The sequence below is a fragment of the Mus caroli genome, chromosome 2 (assembly GCF_900094665.2).
Source record: "Mus caroli chromosome 2, CAROLI_EIJ_v1.1, whole genome shotgun sequence".
Lineage (NCBI taxonomy): Eukaryota > Metazoa > Chordata > Mammalia > Rodentia > Muridae > Mus > Mus caroli.
The window spans coordinates 158016729-158036792 of NC_034571.1; the positions used below are offsets into that span (position 1 = coordinate 158016729).

Below are 20064 nucleotides of genomic sequence, written 5' to 3' on the forward strand. Positions count from 1 at the left end.
CGGATGGTTGTGAGCCACCATGTGGTTGCTGGGATTTGAACTCTGGACCTTCGGAAGAGCAGTCCGGTGCTCTTACCCACTGAGCCATCTCACCAGCCCTTCTCTTCATTTCTTTAAGGAATGGGACAACCACCAGAGCCAGCCTTTGGTCGAGGCTCGAGTCCTCCCAGTGCAATGATGTCATCAAGAATGGGGCCTTCCCAGAATGCCATGGTGCAGCATCCTCAGCCCGCACCCATGTATCAGCCTTCAGATATGAAGGGGTGGCCGACAGGGAGCCTGGCCAGGAACGGGTAAGGATGTGACTTACTTACATCCTCGTGGGGAGCCGGGAACCTGTTTCTCAGTCCCACTCACTGGATGGAGAGATCACGTGCTTGGCTCTTAGACACTGAGGCACATGGCTTGTTTTGTGGTTGCTTTATATTGTGCCATGTCTGTGAGCACAGGAGGCAGGCAGGCTGTCCAGAGGCTCTTCTCAGACAGGGCATGGTGCTCTGTGCCTTTAATCCCAACATTTGGGAGGCAAAGGCAGGAGGATCTCTGTGAGTTCAAGGCCAGCCTGGTCTACATAGGGAGCTCCAGACCACAACCAGAGCTACATAGAGAGACCCTGTCTCAAACAGCAATAACAGAGATGTCTGTGTTTTCTGCTCAGGCAGAGGGATGTTTGCTAGAACTGTGAGAGTCTGTGTTCCCTGAAGAAGTAACGCTGTTACCCTTTCTTTGCAGCTCCTTCCCCCAGCAGCAGTTTGCTCCCCAGGGGAACCCTGCAGCCTACAACATGGTGCACATGAACAGCAGCGGTGGGCACTTGGGACAGATGGCCATGACCCCCATGCCCATGTCTGGCATGCCCATGGGCCCCGATCAGGTACGGGCGTCTATATGCCTCCCAGAACCATAACAGTGGTCTGGAGATTTTAACTTGGGTGTATAACTTACACAAACTATTACGGTGTTTTGAAAGCATTTGGTGTTGGAGACGTGGATTCTAAGAGCATGAACAGCCAGCGGTGCATGCAGGAGTGTGGCCGATTTTCTGCTGCACTGACCCTGTGTTCTTCTGTTAACAGAAATACTGCTGACATCTCCCTAGTGGGACTGACTGTACAGATGACACTGCACAGGATCATCAGGACGTGGCGAGTCATTGTCTAAGCATCCGGCTTGGAAGCAAGGCCAGCGTGACCAGCAGCAGGGTCTGTGCTGTCATTTGAGCAGAACTGGGTCTCGAGCTGAAGCGCACTGTCTACCTGATGCCCTGCCTCTGTGTGGCAAGGTGCTCTGCCTCTGAGGACGTGATCTGGAGATGGGGTGTTCGTAAGCACCGCTCTCTTACGTCACTCCCTTCTGCCTCGCCAGCCAAAGTCTTCACATAGATCTAGATGGCTAGGGTTTCTGTCTTGCAGCACTGGACGAGGGGGCACAGTCTGCCTTCACACGTGTCGTCAGCAAGTAGTTCCGTGTCGCTCTCCTGTCCAGTGCAATCAGTGTTTCTGCGCTCTTGTCCTTTACAGGTGTAGTCCCCAGAGTCTGTCGTCCTAGGTCTCTCCTGGTGAGGTCCCCGTACCCTGTAATTCTCAAGGATTTGTCATTGATGTTAAATGGCTTTGCAGAAGGGAAGATGAAATGGCAATATTGAATTTTCCCGCCCCGATGTGCAGCCAAGTGCACTTTACTGAGGAGTCACGGAGAAATGCAATATTCCCGAGGGCGTGAGGAATGGTGAACCACATTCCTGCTTTCTGTCTGCACTAATCTGTCAGGACAAGAACACGATTGTCGTTTGTTTGTTTGTTGTTTCTTTCAAGTACTGGCGTCACCCTTTGCCTATATGGTGGAGCAATAATGCTTTGAAATAAACTTGTGAAACCCAAGGCCAGGTACTGCACTCTGAGTCAGAAGCGAGCAGTGCTTCTGTGGACACACTTCCTTCCCTTTGTAAATAGGATCTTTAAGATATTGTATTATGTGAAAATATGTACATACCTTTTTTGTAGGCCACAGCAGCTCATTTTTACAGAGTTTGTGAAGCTAAATATTTAACATTGTTGATTTCTGTAAGCTCCACTCAGTGAGGTTACAGGCAACGGAGACATCTGGAAGGCCCAGCCTGGGGCAGGGCAGCCTGCAGCTCCCCTCGTGTTACAGGCCTCACTCTTTAATCTAAAGGCTTTTTAAAGTGATCATTTGTTTAGATGTAGGCATTTAAATTTTTTAAAAATTTTCTTTACCAGAGAACTACGCACTTTGTTAATTTGCGGGGAAAGACTAGATATGGGGAAATGAGCTTTAAACGAAAACAGAAAACCACCAAGAGTCTAAAAACAAAACCGAAGCAAATTGATTTTAAAAAGAATGTTTTTTTTAAGCAGTCCATAAATTAAATGGTAATAATTTTGGAAAACTGTAGCCCACTCATCATTTTAGGAGCAATGTCTGTTACTAGGACCTGAGCCCCACATTTAGGTCAGAGGCCCCGGGCCCTTGCTGTGTGTGGTCTGGTGTCTGCCCAGCTCCCCTCTGGTTCAGCTCATGGGGTCTCTTACTACCTCTCCGCATCAGGGTGCTGAGCTCAGAACCAGGCCTGCCAGTGCCACTGAGTCAGAGTGACACCTTGGCACATGCCAGCCCCTCCTGCCACCTCTCTGCCTCCTCTTGGCACCTGTCCTAGTCAGTTTGAAGTAGGGAAACCAAGTGTAATGCCTTTATCTGGGTCCTTAGGTTCAAACAGTTAGATGACATTAGGTTAGTAAACCATCTGTAGCTTTGTTTCTCCACCAGCCCTGGTGTCATTTTCTGAGATCCAGTCAATGTTTAAGAGCCACACGTTTAGCCAGTTGTCCTCCACCCCCAAGCCGACCCCCCCGCCCCCCTCCCCAAGGGAGCACCGCTTCATTCTCTGAGCTCTCTGTGAGTGAAGCTCGAATTTCCAGAAGCCCCCGTGGATAGACTTGGCTTCTCAACGTGTTTTGGTCATGATCAACTCACTGTCCCCATTTCCATTGTGTGCTGCGCTTTGCCGCTGACACCCGACCTGACTGGGCGCGGTGAGCCTGCCTTGCTTAGGTATAGGCCACAGTGGTGCTCTTCCCTTAACTTGGAAAGACCTTGATTCTGCCCTCAGCACCCCAGCTCCAGGCCAACTGGTTGGCACCCCCTTTTTATGTGGGGAGACAAATGAAGTTTATTATGTTTTTATATTTTCTACTTACTGATTTTTATTGGTGCCAGTTCAAAATTCGGATTTCCTTTTAATAGCCTCTCAGATAATTTGTTGTTTTTACCTGAATTGTCCTTAAATCTTTTTTGGGTCATTCTCTTTGTACTCTTCTTGCCTACCTCGCCTCCACTCCTCCCTGGCCCCTCTTTAAACCTAGGTGTCCTTGGGGAAAATGGTATAAAAGTATTAAAGTATTCTTTTCATCTGCTTTTATGATGTGGGGACATTTCCAGTACCTACTTTTTTTTTTTTTTTTTGCTGAATCCAAAGATATATAAATAAAAATGTATTTTATGAAGATCCAAATGATATTAAGGAAACAGGTTTCTTCAAAAATAAATGAAGCTGTACTGTTGCTGTTGGTATCAGAACGCTTTCTCTCTAAACTGTGCCCCTGTCATTAACAGGCCTACCCAGTTCATCAGCATTTAGATGCTGAGGTGAGTCGGGGGCCGGAGGCAGTGGGTACTAGGGCAGATAATTGGCTTGCTTCAGGGGTAGATGCAGCTGGACCGCGCAGAGAGTTTTCAGTTGACAACATGCCAGTCCAGTCCCTTTCTATCTGCAGCAGAGTGGCCATGGGTTCTGTTCCTAACTAGGTGAGCTCGAATCTGGCCCTGCCATGAAGCAACAGGTGTTTTTACCTCCAGTGCAGGCGATTAAAAACAGGGCGGTGTTTTGTTTTTCTCTTGCCTCCTCCCTTTTTCTCTTCTTTTGAAAATACGGAGTTCTGAAGAAGATGGAAATGTCACCCCAAGAGCAGTAAATTCTCAGGAACTGACCGACACCACTGAGAACACATTTGGGGTTAATTGTGTTTATATAAGTGTCACTTAAGATGGTGTCATTCTTTACACCGCAAGGAATGGAAACCATTCGGTGACTCAGTTGGATGAGCTTTGGATGCCTTGCCGACTGTGAGGTCTGGATGCTCTTGTAAATAAAGGTTTCTATTTAAGCCTCTGCCTCCGCATGCTTTTCCTCTCTCCACACCCAGGGCAGGGGTGAAAGCGGGATAGGGAGTGAGGAGGACGCTCTGTGTCTGAGGTCGGAACAGTTCGTTCTCCTAGGGGCCTGGGCCTGTTCCAGGCCTTTGAAACTGTGGGGTAGTTTAGACCAGTGGTTCTCCAGCTTCCCTATTGCTGCAGCCCTTTCATTATGTTCCTCATACTATGGGGATCCCCAGCCACTGGACCGACGACTACTGTTGCGAACTGTAACATAAATGTGTTCTCTGATGGCCTTAGGCGACCCCTGTGAAAGGGTCTTTGGAGCCCCAGCTTGAAAACTGCTGGTTTAGAGAAATGTGACCTTTCCACCCCCCCCTCCGAAGCTCTGACAGCTGCCTTCTGGCAGCCCCATTGACCAAGGTACCCTACCTGGTAGAACAAAGGGATGGTGGAGTTGGATGCTTTGCTCTTGAGAAACAGACTTCACAGATGGATGCCCCAGAGCTGGTGAGACTTACCTATGAGGTCCCTTGAATCGGAGAGGTTTACTATTAATGTATTACCCTCTGCTTCTCCAACCCTCTCAGCTGAAGGTCGACACCATCTTGAGTGCTTCAAGAAAAAAATAATAATAAAGAGCAAAAAAGTCCCAAGATAGCCTTTTACAAAAATTCAAAGATTTTTTTTTTTTTTCATACCAATAGCTAGTCATTGGCTGGGGCAGGAACACTGTAAGATGGTACTTAAACTACAAAACTTTACAAATACAATGTCATTAAAACACAGGACACACATCAACTTGGGGTTTCGGTACCTTAGAAAAACATCAGTTCTGGGATGGATAACAAAGGAACGAATCCCGGGCAGGAACAGAAATGTCTGAAAGCTCAAGGGATTATCCTTGACCCTAGCCACAGCGTTTATTGACACCGCGACTCTTGAAAAGCGGGATTTCATATTAGTGAGATTCCCCTACAATTCCCTGTGTTGGTTACATGTGAGCGGTCATGTATGCAGTGAAGGCAGCTTCTGAGCCAGCCAGGTCAACCAGCCAGGTGAATGGTACTGTTTTGTGCTATAGACTCATTGTCAAGACTGTGAGGTTGACAGCACCTGGGATGTCCGTGCTTTCTCCAAAGAGTAAGAAGGTTAAAACAAGCTTGCTTCCCTAGATGACTGGGGGGGGGGGGTGCAGGGGAAGAGTGGGCGAGTCCCAGCAATTTCCATCTCTGGAGGAAGTGTCCATGGAAATTAGTCCCTTTGTCTTTGTGAGCCTCTGAAAGGGTGAGCAGAGACTCCAGGTGTGAGCACGCATCCCAGAGCAGCCAGTGAGGTTTGATCCAGAGCAAAGCAGGGCAAAGAAACTGAGCATCGGGAAGTCCAGGCGCTGTCCTCCAGGATTTCCGGTCCCAAGAGCAGGCCCTGCCTCCTGTCAGGTCTCCCCAGTTCCAACATTCATCTTCTGGGAATCAGGTGTTTTTTGCATGGCCTGGGCAGCCACACGAGGTCCCTGGTTTTGGAGGTTCCTCTCTATGGCCGCTTAACCTTCCCAGCCTTCCCATAGCTGTCCCCTGCAGAACAAAGTGCACATCAGCATGTGGTTACAGTGCTGTCTGGATTTAAGTCAGTCCCACACTGCAAGCGTTGCTGCCTCAAGGATGTGGCTGATGCAAAGGAGTACTTAGGCCATAAGGAAAGGAACTGCACTTTTGGAGAATCTGGCAAAGAATTTGGACCCCTTGGGGAGTGATATGGCTCCTCTCCCCACCCCACCCCTAACCCCCTTAGACATGAGGTGAAGTGCAGGCTGCTGCAGTCTGCACATGGCCCGGGACAGCCATTCAGCTGAGAGGGACACACCCTGTCAGCGCTTCTGCAGCCACATCCTTCAAGGTGTCTGTCACCTGTAGTACTTCTCAGCGCTACGTAATAGCTCAAGCTCCCAGTCTTACAGAGAGAACAGCAACTTATGATTGGCATTAATTTGAAATATGAAATGTATTCACATTATCTTATAGGAAAAGCAGCTATGACTTTGTACCATCTTAGCAGGGGAGGAGAGGGTAATAAAGATAGACCCAGCCCTGGAGAGGAGACACTTAAGGCTGGGGTGGAGTTTGGTGTAGAGCTCTTAGCATGATCGATTCCTGGCTTCAATGCCAGTATTAAGAACAACCAGACAACAGCAGCAACAAAACCAGCAAGTCAGAACCAGGTCTGCTTGTCTGCAAACTTCAACTCACAGTGATTTGGAAGAAGGTCTCTTCATTTCTGGCCATTTTCGACGCTGAAACTGCCTAAATTTTCAGATGCCAAAAGGAAAATGCGTGTTAAACACCATTGAGGAAATCACATTGTTCCTCCCTCCAAAGGGGCTGTTTAAAGATGGTGTCTGAGATGCCATCTACCACTGATGGTCATTATGCCCTAGACAGACAGTTTCTCAATAGCTACAACCTTTAAACAGGACAGGTCAAGATGAGGGAACTTAGCCCGGACTTTAGGAAAAACCCCAAATACCTGTATTGTTCATAGCTTCCTCCGTCTCTAAGCCCTGGGTGAGAGAAGAACAGAATAAGAACGCTTTAGGGCGAAATGGTGCAAGCATCAGCATGCTTTGCGATCACTAAGGAAGACACAGCCGAGGACCACCTTCAGTTTACCGAACGCCAGTGCCGGGATGTTGCTGGGGTTCCTTGCTCAGAGTGAATGATGAAGCCCTTTAGTCTGCTAGGTGCACTTGCAGGTTGCCCCCTGCTGAGCCCAGTTAGCCATCGGATACATTGAGCCTTCATTCACAATCGCCTTAGTGATGGAGAAGGGGAAGCAGGCACAGGTGTGGGTACTAGTGCCACACAAGGCTCACTGGCTGTGGGTGGTATGACTAAGAGCACGGGTATGGAGTCACCTGGTGGATTCACTTCACTCACTGTTAAGCTGAGGATAGAGTCAGCTCAGGGCTGTCGTGAGAATTCCCACACACTATCATTTGGCGGTGTGCTTGGCGCAGTACTTACAGGAGATTCCACAACTGTCACCAAGGAGCACCTGAGAGTCAGGTGGTGTCTTTTCTCCTCTGCAGCCACTCTCGGCCCATTTATTTGACATTCCCACCCCGCATCGCAAGGCAGACTGGCACACCTGGGCCTGTCTCCTCAACTTCCCACTTTCCTGATAGGAACAGGAGGCAGCATAGGATAGACAGGTCTCCCTAGGCCTTCCGTGTCCGTGGCTTTTGTGGTTCCCTCTACACTTGGCTGAGGCTTAATAACATGATGTCCTCCATTAAGACATCTAGCTCGGGAGGCAGAGGCAGGCGGATTTCTGAGTTCGAGGCCAGCCTGGTCTACAAAGTGAGTGCCAGGACAGCCAGGGCTACACAGAGAAACCCTGTCNTCTACAAAGTGAGTGCCAGGACAGCCAGGGCTACACAGAGAAACCCTGTCTCGAAAAACCAAAAAAAAAAAAAAAAAAAAAAAAAAAAAGACATCTAGCTGGCTAGGTGTGTTGGTACACACCTTTAATTCCAGCATTTGGAAAGCAGAGGCAGGTAGATCTCTAGGAGCGTGAGGTTAACCTGGTCTACAGAGTGAATTACAGGACAGTCAAGGCTACACAAAGAGATCCCATCTTGAAAAAAACAACAAAACCCTCATCTAGCTGGCATCCTGAGCTTAGAAGTGCCAGTTTTACCCCTCTCACCCCAAACCCAGGGGGCAGCCCGTGCCACCTCCTTTTCTGTTACCCGTCTTGAATCACCATGTGGTGTGGGCTTCCCCACTGTGCCTCGTCTGTCATCATCTCTCCTACTGAGCCCTGGGCACGCTCTCGCTCTCCCTGGATAACCATAGTGTGTGGCACTATTTACTGGATCCAGCTTCATCTTCTACTTAGTAATCACTGTCTTTTTAAAATGTTGACGTTCACTGCCCACATGCAAACCCTTCCAGCATCCCTCTCCAAAGCAATGGAGTCTAAACTTTCCTTTCTGGCCCACAGAGCCTGCCCACCAGGTCAGTCACTTTCTGTTGCAGCCACCTTGGATGGCTTCATGCCCCTCCCACTTCCCAGCACTTCGTGTTTCCTCTGCAGTTGACAGTTGTTTCCTCTACAGTGGTCGCCCTGTTCTATCGCAGAGCTAATGATCACAGCATATTGCATTGCGTGTCCCTGTCTCACTCCGTTCAAGCCAGATGCCTCCCTGTATGGGTCCTGGCCCGGAGCAGCTCCACACCTGGCGCATACATTTGCAGCCCAGGAACTCAGGAGGCTAAGTTCTTCATGAAGAATGAATGAACAAAAGGGAGGGAAATGGAGAAGAGAAGTCTGTGTCCTGTATAGATTGTGTGGCTTCTCAACTCCTGGAAACACAGCTTCTCTGTACCCTTCCCTGTGATTCTGGGCTCATCGTTGGGGCAGACATGACATACACTCTCTTCTCTGCAGGCTGCACACGAGCCAACTCACCCAGGTCCATGTTGCGGGTCCGGGGGTTGCACTGCTTGTAGCCTTTACAGCTCCTTAGCTCCATGAGCTGCACGTGCAGTTGGTTAAGGACGTCCCTGTCCAGTGTGTTCACCGCGTTCATCAGCTGATGGGAAAGGGGAGCTGTCAACAGGGAGTGTTCTGGGAGCCCTACCTCCATCTCCTCAAACCAGAGCACCTAACTGAGGCGGGCTGGGAGTACAGGAGCTATGGGGTGGGGGGTGGCTATCAATACCCAACATTTATTTCTGCAAGAGCCACAGTGCTGGGGAGATACATGAAGGCTCAGGTGCTCTGCCGGGTCTGCTCAGTGGAAATGGAAATTCTGAAGGAGACACAAACCATGCCTGTGGGCTTCACCTTGAACTTCTGCAGCTGCCCACTGGGTCTCTCTCTCTCTTAAAGTTGTATTTATTATTTATTTTTATGTAGCTGTACAGATGGTTGTGAGCCTTCTTGTGGTTGTTGGGAATTGAATTTTTTAGGACCTCTGCTTGCTCTGGTTGGCCCCCGCTAGCTCCGGCCCAAAGATCTATTTATTATTCTATATAAGTACACTGTAGCTGTCTTCAGACACGCCAGAGGAGGGCGTCAGGACTCATTACGGATGGTTGTGAGCTACCATGTGGTTGCTGGGACTTGAATTCAGGACCTTGGGAAGAGCAGTCAGTGCTCTTACCCACTGAGCCATCTCATCAGCCCCCCATTGGGTATCTTGCATAGCCGGGTTCGGCAGGTCTACCTTAGGTTTGACCCTTTTGTTCCTCTTGATGGAGGAACTTGGTATGGAGGTGGGAAAGGGTCCTTGGGGCTTTGCCTAATCTGGCACTACTGATGGTTACTAACTGACGATGTCTTTGGTAAAGTATGGGCTAAAGTGTCAGAGAAGGAAAACTGGCGGTCTCTGGCTACTTGCGCCATGGCTGCTGACATTGAAGTCACAGTGTATGGAGCTGTGTTGGGCTTTTGAATGAGGTTGAGTGGTTGGTCATTACCAAGGTCACCTTCCAGAATGACTAAGGAGCAGGGTTCTGGTTTTAGGTGCCTTGCTGCTTGTGGTGGTCTTGTGCAGCTCTGAGCCACTGCAGTCACACCTGTGCTGAGGTGTGTTCAAAGGAGGGAGACACCGCGCAGAGCTTGCCTTGGGTGCATGCTGGGTAAATGCAGAGCTTGCCTTGGGTGCATGCTGGGTAAATGCAGAGCTTGCCTTGGGTGCATGCTGGGTAAACATTAGGGTTGCTTGTTTGTACTCTCCATGGCAGCCTAGAGAGTCCAGAACGTGCCCTGATCCTGTAGCTCTACTGTTCAAGGGTCCACAGAAGTACCTGCTGAGCTCTGTAGTCAGTCTGCCTGACGGGGAGGGAAGAGCTGGACTGTAGATCAGACATAGGGCAATGGAGGGAGACGCATGTGGACAACACAGAGTCCCAGACTCCAAGTGGCCTCAGAACTCAGGCTTCCAGGCTTAGGGACCATGAGGGATTTATCTTCTCTTCTGCAGCTGCATGCCTGTGTCTCACTCACATGCCTGTGTCCCTATCTCCCTGACCATGCCTGTACCTGGTAGGGATCTGTACTGAGGTCAAAGTATTCTATGAAGCCGGTTGCAAATTCACAGAAGAGGAAGTTGTGGGTCTCATTGATGGTCCTCAAGCACCAATACGTGTTATTGTTGGCGCTGGTGCAGGCGCAGAATGGCCCCACTGCGGAGGGAAGAATGAATGTCCTGAGTGCCCGCAGAAAGACGAGTCGGTCAGACAGCCTCCCTGAGACAGGCTCTCAAATGCCAAGTGACAGGCACAGGTTTCTAAGACACCTCTAGCAGTTTGGCCCTCTGAAGCCAAGAAAAGGTAGGTGGCCATGCACAGGCCTCCCATCCTCTGTCTGCCCCTGCTTGCTCATGCACACAACAGCCCTGTCCCCTGCCTGCCCCTGCTTGCCCACACACAGGCCTCCCATGCCCTGCCTGCCCCTGCTTGCCCACGCACGGGCCTCCCATGCCCTGCCTGCCCCTGCTTGCCCATGCACAGGTCCATCCCCTTCCTGCCTCTGCTTGCCCACACACGGGCCTCCCATGCCCTGCCTGCCCATTTGCTCACGCGTCCAGAGTGGCGCCGTCTGCCAGTGGTGGTTGTCATGGGTAAAGCACGTGAGGCCAGGCATGCTGCACGTATCGTTGTTCTGTAGCCGTTTGAGCAGCTTGCGCAGTTTCTTCTTGCGTTTCTGCTCCCGCAGCAGCCACACCTTGTCCTTCTCCTGCAGACCCTTCCTGAGGGCACAGGGGACCACACACGCTTAGGACCCCTGAGGGGTCAATGACCTCAGCCTTGTGGTTCGCCCCAGTGGTTGGGCAGCGTCAACAAGGGCTCTAAGTCCCACTGATGTCCAGGCCACAGCTAGGGCCAGACCCCAGGGCCTTTCTCTTCCTGTGGCCTCCTTCAGCCCCACTCCTCAGTGGCAGAAATGGGTGTCCAGTGCTTAGTGTGGCTACAGTACCATATCTAACCACAGTCTTTGTATGAACCTGGGGCCAGCCCCTCAAAGGACTGCGCAGACCTCACCTCCTAGGGAAAACCCAGCCCAGCCTGAATTTGCCTTGTGCTTTAGCTATAGACAGGTAGGCATGGTACCTTACCCCTTTGGCCTATCCCTACCCTTACCTGAAAGGGTGCAGGCTGGAGCCTTTGTGCTTGAGACGGCCTTTGTGTTGGCTGTGGTAACTGCAAAAGACCCCCCAACCCCAGTCCCCAAGAGTCAGAGCTTTGCAGGATACCCTGGCAGGCATGCAGCGGGGTTCACTGCTCTTGCTCACTGCACCCTTTCCTAGGTGGGATGGAGGGCACTGTATCCCCCTGGTTGCCAGCTCCGTGCTTGGTTTAGATGCCTCATGTCAGACTTTACAAGGTCAGGACGGAAATAATTAACCCGGACTGGAGGCTGGGCCTGGCTTCAGTAGGTGTCAGCCGTGGCCTCTGAAGGCCGATTTGCATCATACCATGTACCTCATGCTTAGAGGGGGGCTTTGAGACTGGCCCGAGTCAGCAAAGGTGTTCAGAACTGTGTGGCTCCTTCAATTTAAACCAAGGAAGTCTTGCTCCAGGTTCCCCAGTCACAGGTGTTATGTGACTGCCACCCTGGACAGTGACTGCAGAGAGACTCCATGTCTTTCTGTGTGGGAAGTTCTCTCAGGCAGGCAGAACCCTGAGTGGCAGCCAGGCAGTTCCCAAAGGCAGTGAGCAGAAAGAAGCCTGTGCCCCAAGGCCGGGCCCTGCCCAAACGCAGCACAGCCTGGCCCCGCCCCCGGGGGCGGTCCCTGAGTTTCCCTGATGAGAGTTATTATTGGCTCCTTATCTTGACAGGTGAAGATACAATTAAAAAGTATCCACAGGGGCCAGTGCTGAGAGGGCCCCGTGTATCCACAGGACGCACTGGTGTCCAGGGCTTGAGTGGGGCTGGGGCTGCTCTCTCACCTGATTTTATGGCAGTCACATTCTTCCGGTCGCTTCTTCTTCAGGTGACCCCTGACTTCTCGAAGGTTCTTAATTTTGTTCTGCAGGGTTTCGATCTGAGGGAGGGAATGGGAGAAGCCTAGAAGCCACAGGGTGACTGCGGGTGGGAAGGGTACAGCCACATCTACGTCTGTGGCTCTGCCCGTGGAAGGGGGCCTCCCTGAAGGATCAGACAGTTCCTACTGCCAGCAGAGCCTATGGAGGCCTATGGGGGCCTATGGGGGCCTATGGGGGCATCTCACAGGTCTAAATAAAGTATGCTGCACTGTCCCCAGCCAGCCAGCTCTGGGCTGGACCTTTGGCTGGCTGCTAGACCCCATGACTCAGATTCCTATTCTGGGATGGGATCATGGATTCTGGGGGACCAATCTTGCTCTCTCCCCTTGCCAGGCCCCCCGCCCTTCCTGTGGATGCTGGCCGCCAGCCTGTGCTGCCCCAATAGCCACACCTCATGGTCGATGTGCAGCTTGTGGTCTTTCCAAGCCTGCAGGGACTTGTACAGGTCCAAATCGCACTGGACCGTGTCATTCTCAAGGATGTAGCACCTGCTCCAGAGAAAGGGTCATGAGTGGCGGGCCCCGAGGGGAGAAGAGAGGCCCAGCCTGTCCCTCTACCCCCAACCTCCAGTCAGACTCTCACCGATGGGTCACTTTGATGGGATTGGGGGCAGAATAATCTGGAAGGCCACCAGTACCACTGAAACTGCCACCATCCTTGTCATCTTGGTCTTCAGGGGCCCCTGGCCAGTGCTGCTTGCTAAGGTTGCGGGGCTGAGGCACAGTATCCAAGCCTACGTGGTATATCTCACCGTCCACCTCGATGGCCACGGAACGGATGGAGCGGTTCCGGGCATAGCTGGTCTTATACTCTGTGGGTGCCAGGAGGGATGATAAGTCAGAGAGGCTGGGACAGGCTGGCCAGGGAGCCCCAGCCATGGGTCTTCAATCGAGACAGGGGTGAAACCTGTTCCAGTCTCAGTGTTGCATGCAGTGCGGGCTTGGGGGAGCTATCCCCGGAAGTGGGTCATCGGGAGGTCGTTATACTCGGCAGGCTAAACAACTTGAACTTCAGGAGAGCCGGTGAGGTGGTTTTGCAGGTAAAGATGCTTCCACACCTGAGTTTGATCCCCCGTGGCCCGTGTGGTAGAAGGAGAGAGCTAACTCCTGCAAGATGACCCGACCTCCACACGTGTGGGCCACAGATGCATTTTGGGAGCAGGGGGATCTGCCAGTGTGGACTGTGGAAGCACGTGGTCAGTGTGCGCTGATGGCTTTTCCTTCAAGTCATAACTAGACCTAACCACGTCCTCTTTGGACATTAAGGCCCAAACATGCCACTGGCTTCTTGTCAGTCCCTCAGCTGTCTGTCTGCTGCTCTCACCATTAGAGTGCTCATTTGAGGGAGGTTTGAGAACGCACTGACCTTATCATCTCCGCCTGCTCCAGATTAGAGCCCCACCCCACCCCCGGAAGGCGACACCAAGCCTACAGGGCCCAGTTGGCCCCATTGCCTGCCTTTGGTCCATGTCCACACTGCCCCCTAGTGGCCTGTCCCAACACTGCTGCCCTCTTGAATTGGAGCTTGTGAGGCTGTGTCCCTAGCTCCTAGGATCACCCCCAGGCCTGGAGCCCAGCACCTGTGGAGTTGTTTGAAAGTTCACATGGCCCGGCCCCAAGCCCTGGCTGCTCCTCCTGCCTACTTTGGGCAGGCTGGTGACACTTACTTTTCTTAAAGAGCTTACGGCGTCCAGCCAGGCCCAGTTTGTAGTCCCCTCCACCACCGCTGTCACAGCTGCAGGCCTCGCTGCTCTGGCTGTCATACTTGGGCACCAGGTTGGAGAGGGCTCTGCCGCCACCGCCACCACCGAACCGCATGGGGCCTTTACATTTGTGCAGCTTCAGCGTCCCGGAAGCGTCCTCCACACACTGCCACTTCTGTGGGACACAGCAGGGCTTCAGGTGTCACCCCCCCACCCTGATCCCCACCATCCTGTTTGCCACACCTACCTCTCCTCCTGCCCACGCTCAACTTGGCAAATGCCACACCCTTGCCAACTCCGACTGCCTGTTTCTCCCTCCTGTCCACACTTAGCTGGACCTACCATGGCGTTCACCAATACAGCTCCTGTCTGCCTAAAGCTATGTCCTCATGGTGGTTGGTCAGCCTCCCTACGGGACCATGTTATTCCTACTTAAAACCTTCTGAGGCCTGAGCCAAGGATCGGAGCTGCTAATACCTGGTCTAGTCAACCTGACTCTCCCTTGGATCTCCCCACCTGCTGGCCCTGCTCTTCCTCAGCCTCCCTCCCCCATTCTCTTCCAGTGCTCATGGATGCTGCTTTCAGTGCCACTCAAACTTGGGCATGAAGGAGCTATGTCACAATCCCCACTCTGAGAGAAAGCACTAAGAGGAAGAGAGCCTCGCCCCAGACACAGCCCGGGGAGGGGGGGAGGGGGGACTGGAGGTGTGCTGGGATAGTAGCCCAGTGTCCTTGACTGCTTCTCAAGGTCTGGTTCACCCTGCCCTCTCCTCACCAGTCCACTCACCCGGTGGCCAGAGTTTGCGATGTCACAGCTCCTTGCTGTCCTCGCTCCCCTTGGTGTGGGCCACCCCCCCTCAACTCCTGTTCGTTCCACATGCCCACAGGCTCCTTCATCTCTCACTCCTCCCTTCCTGTCTCCCTGCCCTCTGAGGCTCATGCTCGGCTAACTCTCCCTCCCCAATCTCTATAGCCCACCTTGGAAAGGCCTCCTCCAGACGCCGGCCCTTTCTCTCCCTGGATACTACCAGGATTATATGTCTACTTAGCGTCTCTTTTGCAATCAATGTTCTTTTAAAAAAAATCTTGAAAGCTATTTGCTAATCCCCCTATAAACGGAAGCCAGCCACAGAGAGTTATACCACACAAGTCAGCTGGGAGGCAATGAATGCTGTTTGCCACTTGAGCCTGCCTGCTGGTGTTTTCCCACACGAGGAGTGCAAGGTCACACACCCAGAGGACACTGCTACCCTGACAGGGACCAGAGTCTCCCATGTAACCATGGCAACCACACCCCAGAGGGCCCAGAAGATCCAGCCATCTCCTCACCTGCCCCAGCTGTTCGCATGCTGTCTGGTACTCAGCTCGCTGACACAGGTCCTTCACGCGCTGGTACTTGGGCAGGAAGTTCTCCTCCTGGGCATTCACTTTGTCACCTTCCCTCTTGTGGAGCAGTTTGCTGAGGGAGATGCGGGGCTGGTTGAACTGGGTGGAGCCCTGGGGCAACTTGTGCTTGCCTAGGCTGCCGGCCCTGCATAGCTCTGTGGAGACCTACTGTGGAGGACGGGTGGCTGGCGGCTTGAGAGCACCTGGGTTTTAATGGGAAGTCTACAGGAGCTGTCTGTCCCAGATGGCCTGAGTTAGGATTAAATGAACAGTGATGACATCATACAGGCTCTGCCAAGTATGTTGAATGGGGACATGTGGCCTCCAGATTCGAATTCTGCATGAGCCACCCAATTGTGACAGGGGATTTGGACACAGCCTCCGAATCACCCAGTCACTAGCACAGCACTATTCAGCCTCCCACAATCTTGTGACCACTCCTCATGGGGGTCTTCCTGCCCGGCTGGCACTCACCCTCTCTCCACCAGGAAGGAGTCTCGCCAGACCCTCAGCTTCTTTTTCAAGTGGAACCTAGAAAACAAGCAGGTCCAGCATCCTATCTGCTGGGTTCCTGTGTCCCCAGCCCTGTCCACACCCTGGGCCAAGTGGCAGTCATTGAGTGACATTGGAAAGGTCTCCACACCCCAGGGACAGGGCTGCTTCTCCAAGATGTGGTCTGAATGCCTCTTTGTGGTTGAAATGGGTACAGTTACATGGGCATTTGTGTGTGTGTGTGTGTGTGTGTGTGTGTGTGTGTGTGAGAGAGAGAGAGAGAGTTTTGGAGTCTCCCAGGAGCCCAGTTCTGGGCTAATGAGTGCGTGCAGGGGGTCATTTCTCCTGATCTATGAGGGTCGGGGCTGTGTAGCTGAAGCCTGTGTATAAAGCATTCCTCCATTTCACAGATGGGTACATTGAGAGCAACATCCTACTCTGTACCCCGATTCTCAAGTGTCCTGTACCCCTACACTCTGCATGTGTCCATTTTAGACCCTTCCAGCCCCCTTGGTTGGAAGATGTACCACCTTACAGGGCCACCAGCCACCTGTAGGTCCCAGGGCTGGGCCCCCTGGGAGGAAAGTCTAGGAGAGAGAGGCTCACAGAAAGACCTGTTATCCAGGGGGCAGTTTCACTGTTGACCACAAGGGGTCGCTCCTGCCTTTCTGGTTCCTCATCTCTAGCCACCTTCCTTTCCACCTTCCTTTTTGTTTTGTTTTTTTGGTTTTTTGTTTTTGTTTTTGTTTTTTTCTCATTTCATTGCTGCTTCCTTCAGCCACGCAGGACACCTGGAACACACTCCCGGTCAGTCCCACCACCCATCAATCGGGCCACAAAAGCCATAGTCATTGTGACGAAGAGTCTGACTTCTTGGTTATCCTCTTATCTCTCTAGGATTCAGATAACACAACTTTCCTTTACTGGGTTACTATGAGGGCCAACGTGCTGGAGTGCCCTGGTGCACAGCACAGTGCTACTGTTAACTTTGGGCTTCTCATCCTTTCAGCTTTGGAAGGTCCTTAGCTCCAAATGGGAGGATAGAATCCCAGAGAGGGCTGGTCCTTTAATCTCTCATGGGTTAGTGGGGGGCACCTAGATCCTGATTCTAGTGGCCTTCCCAGTTCCCCGTGGTTGAGTTCTCCCTGGCTAGGAAGCCTCCTTCCCTGGGTCTCTCTTCCTCCTTCTCACCGGTTCACTGGCCGATCTGAGTCCAGTAATTTGAGAATAGACTTCCCGTCCATGTCTGCAGGGATGTCCAGTCCAGCGATATCCAGTATGGTGGGGGCCAGGTCAATGTTGAGGACGATGTGGGGGTTCCTGGGGAACAGAGAGGGAGTGGAAACTTGGCCACCTCGGTGGCAGCTTAGCTTGGGACAGAGGCATCTGGAGGTAAAGAGGGAGGGACATCTGCAGATGAGAGAGCTTCTATCCTGACACTCTGACCCTTAGGGAGGCCAGTTCCATCCAGTTCCATCCAGACCGTCAGGTGCTGCACTGTCAAGTTACCTGCCCTAATACTATCCTCCTCTGCCTCTAGGGTTCATGCCTGCCCTCTTGTTGGTTCTTGCTGGCTGGGCACGCACAGTGCAAGTTCCAGTCCTCCCTCTGGGTATACTTTGACACCCCCTCCCCCCCGCCCCCACTGCTGCTACAGGGACGAGGCGGCCATGATTGCCAGCCTTTCATTCATCTCTGCCTCCTCTGAGCCCCTGTTATACTCGACTCAGAACGATTTTCCTCGAGGCAGGCGTGTGTCGCTTTTAGCTCTTAACAAGGAGTCTGGTGACAAGCCCCATAGGCTTGGGGACCCCACTCCTGGGATCACATCAGGGTGATCCACTCAGTAGCCACCGATGTGAGAGGGGCCCAGCAAAGACCGTGGCTAACTAGCAGAGAGGCTGAGGGATGGGTTGGCGCTCCAGCTGTTCTGTGGACAGATGTTCAGCCGTCTCACTGGCGGTCTCCTCCTGCCTCTCTCCCTTGCTGGCGTGGAAGATGGGCTGTGCAAGTCCCCGTCCTCCCTCTGGATATACTTTGACACTCCCCCCCCGCCCCCCCACCGCTGCTACAGGGACGAGGCGGCCATGATTGCCAGCCTTTCATTCATCTCTGCCTCCTCTAAGCGTTTCTGTTTCTGGTTGCCACTTCAAAGGTTAGGCCAAGGAGAACAGCTAAGGCCATGGCCCACGCAGTCCTTGAGGAAAGAGCAGATGGCAGATAGCTTACTCGGTGTTGCCACCAGGAGCAGGCTCAGCGGACAATGGCTTTTTGCTTAAGTCTGAGATCTCTTCCTCAACAGCCACCAGACCAGTGACTACCCAGACAGGGTGGGAGTCAAAGCACCTTCCCATGAGCTGGCAACACCCAGGCTCTGGCATTTCTTGGTACGGAACCCCACCTCGCTGTTTTTTCATGGGAGTCATAGCTCCTGGCTTCTGCCTCAGAAGAAGGGTATGACACTCCTCGGAGTCCACCCTGGCCGACACAATGGCTGGTTCAACTGTTCTAGAATCTTGCCCCTAAGGGCCGTGGCTTGGACCTGTGCTGAGTTTCAGACCAAGCAGAGTCCAAGGTCTCCCCGTGAGCCTGGGACCTGGGGTACGGGCACAGGAGACACACTTACAGAGAGCCAGCTTCCACGTTGGGGCCCCTCACATAGAACGGGACTCTGATGTCGAATTCATACGGCATAGACTTGCCCTTCACCAGCCCAAACTGGCCAATGTGGTAGCCGTGGTCGGCGGTGTACAGGATGTACGTGTTGTCCAGCTCCCCCGTCTCCACCAGCATGTCATAGATCTGCAACAGAGGCCAGAGGTGAGGTGGCTGGCCTCGTGGGAGCCCTCCACTCTCAGCACACCTCCTATCTAGTCCATGCCTGGGGCAAGTCCACTTCTCTGCAAGGCCCCCCGGGACTGACTCCCTTACCCTGTCTCCTACACTTGTTAACATCTGTCCCTTGTCTGTGGACAGTTCCCATGGGGTAGGGGTCTTGCTGTGTGGGGGTCTCTGTATTTTGCTCTCTGGCAGCTGTGTTGCACTTGCACTGACCCTTAACAAATGACCTTGGATGAATGCATGAATGAATGAATGAATGCATGCATGCATGAATGAATGAAGGAAGGAAGGAAACAACACTAGATGTGGCCAGGGCCTGGGTGGGAGTTGGTAACCTGAAACAGAATCCTGCATGAGGGTCTGCAACTGTCCAGCGTGGCTATGGAGCACACGAACTATGTCATGTGTGGCCAAGGAATGGAATTTGAATTTTATAGTATTTTGATTTAAATTTAGATAGCTATGGATCCCCTTTGAGTAAGCTGTTAGCCCACACAGCGGAATATGATTCTGTGTGTGTGTGTGTGTGTGTGTGTGTGTGTGTGTGTGTGTGTGTAGTATATTCTATCACGTGTGTGAAAGTCGGAGGACAACTTTTGGGAGTCAGATTTCCCCAGCCTGTGGGGCCTGGAGATTGTGATACAGACTTCGCTATGTCTTGAAAACTGTGCTTTCATGAAAAAAGGCAGTCCCCAAAGGCCACATTTTTATGATCCATTTGCATGAAATGTCCAGAGTAACAGGAAGACCTTAGTGCCTGCAGAGACGGGGTGACAGCTAAGGGAAGGTGTTTAATCCCCCTGGAGGGATGAAAATGTTCCAACTTGACAGTGGTAATGGTTGCAGAACTCTGAGTGAATGCAAGTCAGTGAGGGCCGTGCACGCGGCTCAGCTGGTGTCAGTGAGGGCTGTGCACGAGGCACACATCCGGAATCTTAGAATGTGGGAGGTGAAGGCAGGAGGTGAGTGCTAGGCCAGTCTGCGCTACAGGAGACTGTCTTAAAAACAAAACAAAAAACCCTGTTGCGTTGTATACTTTAACTGAGTGTATGAGTTATAGCTCAATAAAGCTACTGAACTTTTAAGTGGGTTTTTGATATTGTTGTTTGTTTGATTTTTTTTTTTTTATATAGAAATAGAAGCAGTCAAACATGGTAGCTTTTGTATGTAATTCTAGAACTCAGGCGGCCGAGACAGAAGACTCCCCATGGGTTAGAAGCCAGTTTAGTTACTTAGTGAGTTCTACACCTTCCTGGGTTATACAGAATGAGACTCTAGTCCATTTTTTTCTTTCTTTCTTTCTTTCTTTTTTTTTTTTTTTTTTGGTTTTTTTGAGACAGGGTTTCTCTGTATAGCCCTGGCTGTCCTGGAACTCACTTTGTAAACCAGGCTGGACTCGAATTCAGAAATCTGCCT

The 20064-nt window shown here is 52.0% G+C and overlaps 2 protein-coding genes across 11 annotated transcripts in view; one reads left to right on the top strand and one right to left on the bottom strand.

Annotated features, from left to right (window-relative positions):
* Ncoa3 (nuclear receptor coactivator 3) overlaps nucleotides 1–4189 on the top strand; it is an 82478-nt gene extending 78289 nt beyond the window's left edge. For all 5 annotated transcript variants that reach the window (XM_021185535.2, XM_021185545.2, XM_029471976.1 and 2 more), the window contains 3 exons: nucleotides 119–293; nucleotides 733–874; nucleotides 1077–4189. In XM_021185535.2, coding sequence (XP_021041194.1) covers nucleotides 119–293; nucleotides 733–874; nucleotides 1077–1088 — 329 coding nt within the window. In that variant the 3' untranslated portion in view covers nucleotides 1089–4189. The remainder of the gene's footprint in view (nucleotides 1–118; nucleotides 294–732; nucleotides 875–1076) is intronic.
* A 644-nt stretch (nucleotides 4190–4833) lies between these two features.
* Sulf2 (sulfatase 2) overlaps nucleotides 4834–20064 on the bottom strand; it is an 81564-nt gene continuing 66333 nt past the window's right edge. For all 6 annotated transcript variants that reach the window (XM_021157065.2, XM_029473492.1, XM_021157066.2 and 3 more), the window contains exons 7-21: nucleotides 18434–18609; nucleotides 16999–17127; nucleotides 15790–15846; nucleotides 15259–15388; nucleotides 13894–14104; nucleotides 12810–13038; nucleotides 12619–12715; nucleotides 12132–12226; nucleotides 11322–11381; nucleotides 10761–10930; nucleotides 10222–10364; nucleotides 8644–8767; nucleotides 6697–6730; nucleotides 6420–6473; nucleotides 4834–5747 (exon numbers count right to left, since the gene is read on the bottom strand). In XM_021157065.2, coding sequence (XP_021012724.1) covers nucleotides 5717–5747; nucleotides 6420–6473; nucleotides 6697–6730; nucleotides 8644–8767; nucleotides 10222–10364; nucleotides 10761–10930; nucleotides 11322–11381; nucleotides 12132–12226; nucleotides 12619–12715; nucleotides 12810–13038; nucleotides 13894–14104; nucleotides 15259–15388; nucleotides 15790–15846; nucleotides 16999–17127; nucleotides 18434–18609 — 1740 coding nt within the window. In that variant the 3' untranslated portion in view covers nucleotides 4834–5716. The remainder of the gene's footprint in view (nucleotides 5748–6419; nucleotides 6474–6696; nucleotides 6731–8643; nucleotides 8768–10221; nucleotides 10365–10760; nucleotides 10931–11321; nucleotides 11382–12131; nucleotides 12227–12618; nucleotides 12716–12809; nucleotides 13039–13893; nucleotides 14105–15258; nucleotides 15389–15789; nucleotides 15847–16998; nucleotides 17128–18433; nucleotides 18610–20064) is intronic.